At 51.2% G+C, this 10,700-nt stretch overlaps 2 protein-coding genes across 3 annotated transcripts; both read right to left on the bottom strand.

Annotated features, from left to right (window-relative positions):
• Window positions 1–859: 859 nt before the first annotated feature.
• On the bottom strand, window positions 860–4,292 carry ABB37_08292 (hypothetical protein; the record flags this gene model as incomplete). The annotated part of the gene is made up of 1 exon (XM_015807247.1): window positions 860–4,292. Exon 1 carries the CDS (start codon window positions 2,762–2,764, stop codon window positions 860–862), a length of 1,905 nt encoding a protein of 634 aa, XP_015654196.1. The 5' UTR covers window positions 2,765–4,292.
• Window positions 4,293–5,630: 1,338 nt separating this feature from the next.
• ABB37_08291 (hypothetical protein) lies at window positions 5,631–8,906 on the bottom strand (the record flags this gene model as incomplete). 2 transcript variants are annotated; one of them, XM_015807245.1, is made up of 1 exon in its annotated part: window positions 5,631–8,906. In XM_015807245.1, exon 1 carries the CDS (start codon window positions 8,784–8,786, stop codon window positions 5,631–5,633), a length of 3,156 nt encoding a protein of 1,051 aa, XP_015654194.1. In that variant the 5' UTR covers window positions 8,787–8,906. The 2 variants fall into 2 exon arrangements, with proteins under 2 accessions (XP_015654194.1, XP_015654195.1); XM_015807246.1 differs by having other exon boundaries at window positions 5,631–8,879.
• Window positions 8,907–10,700: the final 1,794 nt, after the last annotated feature.

Below are 10,700 nucleotides of genomic sequence, written 5' to 3'. Positions count from 1 at the left end.
GTTGTATTTGGTTATAGTGTCAGTTGAAGTAGCCAAATAAGAATAATCGTAATAGCAATGATACTAATAACCTCTGCGTCAAGAAAAAAGAACGAAAAGTTGCTTTTAGCAGTAGAAGAAGGAGAGAGAGAGAGGGAGAGAGGGGGGGAGACAAGAAAAAGGAAAAAAGAAAAGGCTGCGGCGAATTAGTATGCGTGACTTCACAGCTCTTCATTCCATCATAGAAAAGGCATATATATATATATATTATACGAGTAGTGGGTCTTCCTGTTTTCGCGCGGCAGTGGCGACACCATCAGAGACGGGGAAAAGGGAAAAAAAAGTTCATCATACCGCAGCGTAAATTTGTACTGGCTATCAGTAATAGTTGGGTGAACAGAGCAGAAAAGAAAAAGGTCACAAATACTAGTACGTATGTGACGCAACGGAGAACACTCTTTTTTCAAAACTTAAAAAAAAAAATAAAGAGGGAGTGAGAGCAGCTTTCGCGCAACTCAGAAGACCTATGAAACTGGGAAGCAACAGAAAGAGAGAAAAATAGAGAAAAAGCAAAACCAAAAGGATGGATGGAAGAGAAACTACATACTTTTTATGGGCTTTTTATATGCGAAGTCCACAAGGAGGAAACACGGTGGAAATGAATGAATAGGTCGCACATAGTCAAAAAAACCAGTAGTGAGAATTATAAGAGAAGGCGCAAAAAGTGAAGGAAAAGCCAGCAACAATCAACGAGCGTACGTGGGTGACGGAATAGGAGAGAGAGAGAGGATGGAGAGAATATATACATATGTATATACATAAATACATATATGAAGGATATAAGCATGACAACAATAGCAGCAAAAACCGCTGGCCTCCACTACGCGCGTGCGTTCCGATCGTCCTCCCTTGGCGACTTCCCTTGTGGTGCTTTCAACGAAACAGGCTGCTCCTTGACCAAAAGCTCCGCCGCGGTTGGCAGTGGAGGGGACGGCAAGTTTGCCATTTTGTGTGCCACATCAATCAGAGACTGTTTGTAGAAAGAGGTGTCCTCGCGGAGACCCGGCTGCGGCTGCGCTGCCCACTCCATGTGGCTCAACGCCTTGACGATAGAGGTGACCGACTGCTCTTTCTCTGCGTGTGCGTGGCTGGCCCCTAGCGTCCGCGATGAGGAAGAGGCACGGGCAGCGAAGGCCATGGCGGGGAGGTGCTGCAGCTCCAGCGGAAGCCCCGCCGCAGACCGCTCCTCGATGGTGTGTAGCGATGACCCGGATTTGTGCGGGGACGGCGCATCCGAGCTGAGCCTCACGTCCATCGGCGAGAGCAGCGACGGAGCGTCGAGGCTGGTCTCACTGCCGCGGAACCACCGCATCGACAACACGCGCGGCTGCAGCGCCAGCGACGACCCACTCGTCTCTCCCGTTGAGCTGGCGCGACGATTCGTGATGGGGTGGGACACGGACAGCCCCGGGTTGCTCACGGCGGAGAGGATAAAGTCCGTGCCCTCACTGGAGAGGGCGGCGGGCAATGTCGTGGTCGTGCTGGTCGTCATGATGTTCACCAGCACCGCCTTGCGCGGTGGCTCGTGAATCGAGGAGTTGTTCGACGCGTTACTGCCCGCCACACGCGGTCGTAAGAACGACGCTCGCGTACTCGCAGGCGGTGGGTCGGTCGACAGCATGGAGGGCAGCAGGACGGCTGCGGAGGATCGCGTGGTGGGAAATGGAGGGAGATGCGGGGCGGAAACGTCGCTGGTGCTCGTATGGACGCCGCGCCCGCCCCCGTCGACAGCTCCGGAGAGGAAGAAGCATTGTGGACCTGGCGGTCGTCGCCCACGCCCTTTGTTGGGTCGCTGCACCGCCTCCATCACGCTGGTCGCGGCAGCGGCTTGTCGGGCGTCGGTGCCGTAAAGCGGCAGCAGCGCGTCGGACGGCGGCGAAGGCAGCACCGGCAGAATGCAGCAGCACACGTTGTCACCTTCGCTCGCGACGGTAGTGGAGTTGCGGGGCGTCGAGGCAGACGACGCGCGGGAAGACGCCTCCGCTGAAACGTGTGCTGGGCTGCGGCGCTCCGGCGTCCTGTGGAGGACGGCGTCGGGCAGCAACGGCGCGGTGATGATGGTGGTGAGGGAGGAGGCCAACGGAAGCGGAGCAGCAGGCAACGAAAAGGACGCGGTTCGTGTGAGTAGCCCGGGGGTCGGGCTCCCATTGCGCGGCACCTCGTCCAGGCCATCCTTAATCCACTGCACCGTACTGTTGGACCGATTCACCGGTGTCGCCGACTCCAGTGGCGCCTTCGTCTCTGTGTAGAAGACGGCGCTGTCGGTGGGGGAGTTCAGCGGAGCCATGGTGGCGGTGTGCTCCGTCGTCAAGCTGCTCTCTCCAGAAGTCTGCGCCTCCAGCGACAGCGGCGATGTGTGCGAGCTCGGCCGGGCACCAGCAGCAGCGGCAGCGGGTGTGCATACGGGCTGCGGCGTGTGAAAAGGTGCCGCCGTGAGGGCCAACACGTTCGGCGCGTCAAGGCGCAGCAGCCGCTCCCTCGGGCCCAGCGCGGCGTCCAGCGGGCTGCACCGGGGCAGCGGTGGCCGCAGCACGCACCAGTCCGTCGAGTGACTGCGAAGCCCGCTGCCGTCGCCGTTGGCAGAAATGGGATAGACAGGGTGCCAGTAGCCGTCTCGGGTGGTGATGGCCGCATCGGGCAGTTGTGGAGGTGGTGAGGTGACCCCGCACGCCCGCACAAATCGACGGACCCCTGTCCCGTCCTCCGGCGGTGGGGTGGGCATCATGATGTCTGTGCTGGCCACCCACCTGCCGTAGTGCTCGCTGCCGTTAACGGCACCTACTGCCCTCCCTTCTGAACACCATGGCGCCCTGTGCGGCATGACCGGTGGACCGGCGCTGTCGACACGTACGTTTGCTGATTGCACCTCTTGTCTTGGTGCGCTCATATTTGCATCCTGTGCGTCGTGTCCGTCGTGCGCTACATGACATGGAAGGCGTACTGGATCAGGCGCGGTGGTATCCGGATGTTCAGCACCGAGATGCGGTGTCGCTTGCGCAGAGTCGATGCCATTCGTTAAGAAAGCATGGCGTGCATGGAAAGGTCGGCGGGAAGCGTCCAGCATCCCCTCACCGCTGCTGGTTGTGTCCAATCGCCCCTGCCCACCGTCGCCCACCCTCGAGCACGAATAGTTTTGTGGAGGTGGAGAAGCGGAGGTTGGCAATGGCTGATGTGGATCCGTGGGTAGCCCTGCAATGCGAGGCGGGACGTTCGCTGCGCCTCCGTCCTCCTCGGGCGTGACGTTCCTTATCGCCTTGCTCGCCGCATCGGATGGCAGACCGGGATGGGTGTATAAGCCGGGACTGCCCAGTGGCCGTGGGCGTCGCATGAGTGTTAGTTGATTCAAGACGGTGTTCAGTGGTGCGTTTGGCTTTTTGGTTGTTGTCGTTGCGTCTGCTGATGCAATCACGTCGCGCACCAGATTATTCATGGACAGAAAAGGACGGCAAAGAGAAAGGATACTTGGATGCGGCGAACGAGCTGAGTATAACGGCGAGCTGCTCTCGTATCCCTTTGACCTGCAATCAACAATAACAGGGAACTGGTTGGAACGTAAAGAGGGTAAGAAACAACAGAAGAGAAACAGATTCTATGGGTGGAATGCTGGGCGGAGAAGAAAGGAAAAGGCAGGGACGGAGAACAACACAAGAAATAGTAATGATAAAAGATGCGCAAAGAATCGGGTACGCAGCTTTTTCTAAAACATATATATGTATACAAATTTATTTGGGTGAGCATTAAACAAAAAAAAACGTGGGAGCAGTCAAAATGACTTTACAATTTGCAGAAAGCTCTGTACACGTTCGCACAAACAGGGTGAACTGAAAAAAAAAGCAAAGTAAATATATGTGTTTTACGGGGTACTTCTCCGGATCAAGCAGAGAGGTAGATACGAACGGGCTATGAAAGTGTAAGGTGACTGCAAAGTTTGCAATGAAGCGTCACCGAGAAGAGAAAAAAAGGCAGAGTGAGAAAACAAAAACACAGAATGAAAAACTGAGTGCGTCGGTGAAACGAGTACAATTACACGCTTGGAGGTGGGTGAAATACTCCTACGCAACCCCAGCAAAACGGCGCCTATCGAGGCCTGTATGCCTCGCACCAAAGACCTAGAGAAGCTGGAGAGGATCTGAAAGAGATACGTGAGGAAGACGCTATATATCTTTATCGATGCATACGCATGTATGCATGTTCCTATACGAAATGAAGAGAGTATGAACGTATACGGGGGGAAAAGTTGGAGGTAATCGTCTTACGATTGTAGAGAAGAATATATATGTGTAACAGGAAATAATGGATAACAAGACGGAGAAGGCAAATAAATAGAAAGATAGAAGGTGAGAAAGAAGATGTGTGTTTGAGTCAGTGTTGTTGAAAACCCCACTCTCTGTTTGAGGCTGGGGTTGTGTTGCGACAGAAATGTGCACACGTTCGCTTGGTGTATACCTTGGGCAGCAAACATCTGCTCTCAGTTGTTTAGTAGAAATTTTAAAAAGTGCTCATTTGGACGTTCAGTTCCCTCAGTCCCACACGCAGCCGCTTCCCTCGTGGTGAAAGCGCGTTGAACCGCACCAATAAAACTTTTTGTAGCTTCGTAAGCTCCAGCTTGAAACAGAAAAACGAAAGGTAAGACTGGTCACGGAAGAGTAAACGCAGGTGGCGTGATGAAACCAAAGTAATGGAATGTGAAATAAGGAAACGAAAGAAAGAAAAAGAAACCAGCGATGACATCGGCATTTAAGAGAGAACCCCAAGGACTTGCACAACAAAAAAGTCAATAGGCGTGTAGCAGCATCGCGAAAAACTACTATAAACAGAAAAGAAAGTTACCTGATGTAGTACTTGCCTCTACAAACGATGTCGCGACACTGCTGTTTTTCTCAGTGCAGACTCCGTTTTCTAAGTCGTCTTTTTTCTTCGATCTCCTCGTCTTCATAGAAGCAAAAACCTAACAACAAAGAGGAAGATGTCTATGTTACAAAGCAACGGTTCATAATAATGAAAAAGAAACAAATGGGTGGCCTTGTCTGCCGTTTTGTGAAACGTAAAAAGAACTCAAAAAAAAAAACTCTACAGTAGATCGAAAGCCACGGAGAAAAAAGGAAAAGAATTACTTTCCAATATCTTTAGTGATTTAGACTACTACTGGAAAAAAGAAAAGAACAGAGTTTTTAAACGTTCTATAATCGATAAGAGTAAGAACTTTCCGGCGGCTTTCACAAACACCATACAAGCCAACAACTAACTTTTCGAACGATGCCTCCGCTGTTGATTCGGTTCTTTATTTTATCCAGTACAGAAAAACTTTTCTTTGGCTATCGACTTCTATGCGATGGCTCAAAAGGGAAAAGAAAAGAAAAGAGTATGGTGGAAATGATTGGATTTGATATGAAGAGAAGAATTCACGTTGACAGCACAGTTTCTCTCTCCGTTCTTTACATGATGAATTGACAACAAAAGAGCTATATGAAAAAGTAGTGGAAACGAATGAAAGATAACAGAAAAAAATACCAAAGGTTTCAACGTGAACGCGTCGAACGATAAACAGTAATCAGCTCTTTAAATACACATCTGCTCCTTTTCTTTCTTCATTAATTCACTGTGCCTTGCCATTGGTCAAGGTGCGACTCGCGTCGCAGTATTTCGGATTTCGCTTGGCTGTGTGAAGAACGCCGCGCACGACCCTGTGTAGCATCGCGAAGCATTGGTGAGACAGTGCTGTGACGACGGCTGCCGTGACTTTGTGGTGTCCCAAGTGCCTGCAGAGAGGTTTGCTGCTGCTGCTGCTGCTGTTGGTGAATGATGGAAGTTACTTCGTCAAGACACTTTTCGATGCGACTCAACGCTTTTGTCAAGACCGGACTCGTCGCACAATTGTCAGCGAAAGGAAGCGATGTACCTTCGAGAGACCCGCGTCGAATCGCATCACGATACACTGGCGTATCAGCTGTCACAATGCTGTGTCGTTGCGGCTTAAAGTACCCTGTCATCAGTGCAGCTGTGTCTACACTTATGTTATTCAAGGTTGAAGCATCTCCTCCGCTGCGGTTTTTTAGCCGCTCCTGCTCCTCTATTTGGCGCTCCAGCGCCATGAGGCGTTGCTCTTTTGACAAAAGCCAAACCTGAGAATCCCGAAGAATCAGTAAGTCATGCTCAAGTCCACGAGCCTGCTCCTCCAAGGAGAGGCGCACCTTATTGAGAAGCTGCCCGCGCTTGGAAGAGGAACGAATCCCTTCCGCCTTTGCAGTGAGTACATCTTGTTTCCACTGGTGACGCGTGCGTTTCAGCTGCTGTCGTCGCTCATCAAGGTTTTGTTGCTGCAGTTCGACGTACTTCCTACCCTCCTGTAGACGCCGTCGCTCGCTCTCTACCAAGTTGTGTTGCTCCTGAAACGACAGCGGTAAACTCAACACACCCCCAGACTTGTTCCGATTCCCACTCAATGAAGCTGCTTGAGTGGAAAAGGCGTTCGGAGAACGGAGCTCTGGGGAGGCTTTTGCGGCTGCAGAGGAACTGCTGGCCGCCGGCGTTGGTGGTGTTGCTGGCGTTAGTGGCGCAGTCTGCGACTCTCCGCCCTGGCCGGGTGAAGAAAGAATGAAGGGAGAGCCAGCAAATACCTCACGAAGAGCCTCTGTTATGAGCGTCTTGATATCCTGATGCTGCGATTGTGCGGCAGGTGTTGCAGCCGCGCTCTCATCTCGCAAGGGGTGCGCAAGCAGTTTACTGTTGAGACGCGGCGGCGACAGCTTTGCTCTCTCGGAGCTCTCCTCCTCATCAGTGACACTCTGGGACGAGCTCTTGAGCATTCTTGGAGCTGGTTCATGCGAAACAGAATCCCTAGCATTGCTGCCGTTGGACCGGTGTGATTGCTTCTCTTTTGCCAGTTCCTGCACAATTTCATTTAGTTCTTCCTGTGCTTTTTCCTTTAACTGCCGCTTCAACTCGTTCAGCTCTTTCGCCTGAGCTTCTTTAATATCTGCAAGTGTCTCCATAAATCTTTGGTGCTCTTTCGAGACCTGCTCTTGTTGGCTTTGATTTCGCTGCTCATCAAAGCTGTCGCGAAGCTTTTGCAGTTCTTGCTGGTGAGACTGTTTGAGAGAGTCGACTTCGCTGATGTAGTCCTTTTTGAGAGATTCGAGTTGTGCTTTCATCCGCTGCTTTTCTTGCTCGACCTGCTCCTCGTGATCGCGGGTCATTTCAGTGAGCTTGGCCGCCAAATCATTCTGCAACTCCATCTGCTTCTGAGCATCTATCTGATCAAAAACCGTTTTGGAATTCTGGACTGCTTTAGCGAATTTGGATAGCGCTTCCTCATACTGTCGCAAAAATGAAGCTGCGCATTGCTTCAGATCCGACATGTATTTGCTCGCCTCCTGAAGAGCTTGAGATTGCGCCTCTTTTTTAATTTCCGACTCTTGGCGTTTTTCTCGCGTAAACGTTTCGAGCATCTGCGCCACTTCTGCCTCGACCTTTCGCTTATCGTGATCGAGTTGAGCGTTGAGCTTTCCACGAAGACGCTCCGATTCGGTGGTACGTTTCGCCTCGTACTTCTGACGTAACTCATTCAGTTTTTCTTCCAACTCCTTCTTGAGTCGCTCCGAATCTCCTTCCACAGCTGTTGCTAATTCGCGTTCGCTGGCCTTGCGTCGCTTCTCCTTTTCAGCGTTCGCCTGCTCTTCGTAGCGTCTCACCTCCTCTGCTGCGTTGCCGTCGATTTCTTGTTTTCGACGAGAGAGAAGATTCTCCTGCTCAGCCTTGTATGTGTCAAGCTCTTTCTCCACGTCCTGGTCTATTTTTGCGCGCAGGCTGCTGTTTCGCTCCGCCTTGTAAATCTCGAGGTCCTTCGCGAGCTGCCCATCTGCTTTCGCCTGAAGAGCTTTCTGCTGTTCAGTTTTATACGCCTCTAACTCCTTCGCAACCTGCAGATCTGATTTTCCTTTTTGCTCCTTTGCTAGAGAGACGCCAGCCGCTTTCATTGCTGCATCGGAAGAAGCCGTCGAGGAAGATCTGCCAAGCTTATCAAGTGCTCGAAGACCGTTAACACCGCCTCCAGCCACGACCTTGGTCGGGAGAGGAATTGCATCTGGCTCATCGGCTTTTGGCGGTTTATGAAGTTCGGACGCTAACGGAGAATCGTCTTGTGAGGTTGGTGATGGGAACTCGGGAGAGCCCATATGTCCTGCACTATTTTTTTCGCCTTTAAGAACGTCGGCCCCTAGACTTGCAAGTTTTATCGGACCGGGCGCATCCTTTTTTGGCTGAATCGTTTGCACCAACGGTGCGGTTTGCACTTGCTGCACCGTTGAAGTGATTTTCTTCTCGTCCTGCGCGCTTGCTTTTGTTTCCGACGCTTCCGCGTCTCTGCTCTTCGACTTCTTCTTTTTTGACGATTTCCCTCTCTTGCCTGATGGAGCGTCAGTTGCTGCAGCGTTATCAGCTTGTTTTTTTTCGTTGCCTTTCGCATTCAATTTTGCCTTCTCGGCACTGAGTAATTCTCGGTAATGCTCATCCGAAGGATGATCCCAAATACTCTGGCCGGTTTTGAAATTGAAATAATAAAGTTCACCTTTCTCGCTCTTGCACGCCTTCCAGTTGTCAGGCAGAGGTGCTTTGAGTCCCTCGCGTGCGATCCACAATAGCGGCATGTCTTGAGGCATCTCCATACCGAGCCATTTGCCGTACTCGATCATCTCGGCTTCAGAGGGCTCATAGTCAGTGTCGGGTTGGACATCTAAAACCACTGACATTGTGCAACACTGCAAAAAGCAGCCTCTTGCTCCTACAAGTGAGGGTATGTAGTGATATAGGTCAACGCAAAACGAGGAACTGTCGCCGTCGCTGCAGATTTTTTTTTTTGCAAAGAGGCTCAGACACAGCAACGTGTTTCGTGAAAATAAATAGAGACAGTCAACAGCAGGAAAAGATGTTTCCAGATAGAAAAAAAAAAGAAATAGTGAAAACGAGTTAGTTGTTTTGGAAGAAGGTTGACCGTTCGGCTCATTGCAATTTATTTTCGCTTTTCCTATGATGGAGGCTAACAGGTGCCAGGTTAATTTTCTGCTTCTATTTCTGCGCATTTTAAAAGAGGCACGTTGCATCTATTTAAATATCTATAGATATATTACGTACAGCGAATTGCGAAATATGTTGAATGTGCATATTCAAATAATGTGCAACGAATTCACAGGAAGGAAAATAATATGTGAGAAAGAGAAAAAAAAAAACTTACGTGTAGCAAGTTAAAGAAACTAGCTACAATAACTGTACAGAAGAATTGCAAGCTGCACTAAAAATTTCAGCCAAAGAGTTTCCATGTGCCAGCAAAACAAGTGCGTTGATCTCCTTGTTTTAACAGCAGCAAGAAAGACGGTTTCCCTCACGCTTCTGTAATGATGCCTTGCTGCTGTTAACTTTTCGAATGAACAGGCGCACACGGTTTTTTAAAGAAACGGAGTTTCAACGCTTCCGGGAAACACTGTTGACGCCTTCAAAGACGCGACCTTCCTCCACAACAACGAAACCAGCCATTCCAAAAAACCTCCTGGTCGTTGCCTGCATAGACAGCGCTCTGTGGTGATACACTTTCATCACTCCACAAGTTATGAGCACGTTGTGCATGCGTTTTCTTGCGCGTCACCCCAAACCCATCGGACACTCTTTTCCCGTCGCGTCAGCCACTTCGGTGCAGATCGATTGCCAAACAAGGGTACGTTGCTCCCTGAGCCTGGCAACGCCTTGAAGACTCACAAGAGCCTCTTTCCGCCTCCGGCAAGGAACCGAGAAAGCAGCCAACACACCTTCCATCACGCACAAGCCACTTAGACCCCGCCCGCCCCCGGTTGTTGTTTAAAACCCTTTCTGTTATTGCCTGTCAGCGAAAGGCGCGGTCCCGCTGCACTCTGAAGCGCTGCACGCAACACACAGCGCACCCACACTCAATACACCTTGGGTGTGTCCCCGAACGCTGTCCTCCCCCCCCCCCCACCGCGCGCTGACTTACAGCAGAAAAGCTGGCGCTCCTGGAAAGCTTTCCGACGAAACGAGAATCATTTTGGGTTTTCTGCGGATGTCACGACACTGTATGTGCTTTGTCGTTATCAAAGATAAAGCCAAAGGAGGAGGGAGAAGAAGAATGTAAGCTGGCAAGCACTCGGTTCACATGCTGGACGCCGTGTACACTCGCGGGCCCACATTGGCTCCGCACCACTGTCGCTCATTTTATTCGCTGGTGTTGCTTCGTTACAATTCACTGTGGCTTTAAGAAGCCGACCGCCTTCCCCCGGAGGACGCGGCCGAGCTTCGGGTCAAATCAGACTCAATGGAAAACACACGGGTTATCACAAGAAAGACACCGGAGGCGCAGAGCTCGTTCAACGAGAGTCACTATCGCGGGCGTGTCAGCGCGCGACCGAAGGCGACAACCGGGCCGGCAGCGAAGAGCTCAGCCGGAATGTGTACAGCGGGTCGAGGTACCCAAACAAGGAAAAACGCACACCGTCCCGGCATACAAGCGCGGCAGGGACAAGAATACCCTCCCTTCCATCGGAGAGGTGTCCGGTGTGCCAGCAACCAGCCTTCGTGAGGGGCGCTGGAGGGGCTTAAAGAGAAGAAAAGCGAAGAGATGTGATGCCCGGAGAAAACGAAAACGGAAAACAAAACCC

Source organism: Leptomonas pyrrhocoris, assembly GCF_001293395.1.
Source record: "Leptomonas pyrrhocoris isolate H10 chromosome Unknown, whole genome shotgun sequence".
In the NCBI taxonomy this organism is placed as follows: Eukaryota; Euglenozoa; class Kinetoplastea; order Trypanosomatida; family Trypanosomatidae; genus Leptomonas; species Leptomonas pyrrhocoris.
This window is presented reverse-complemented; position numbering and strand designations above follow the sequence as displayed.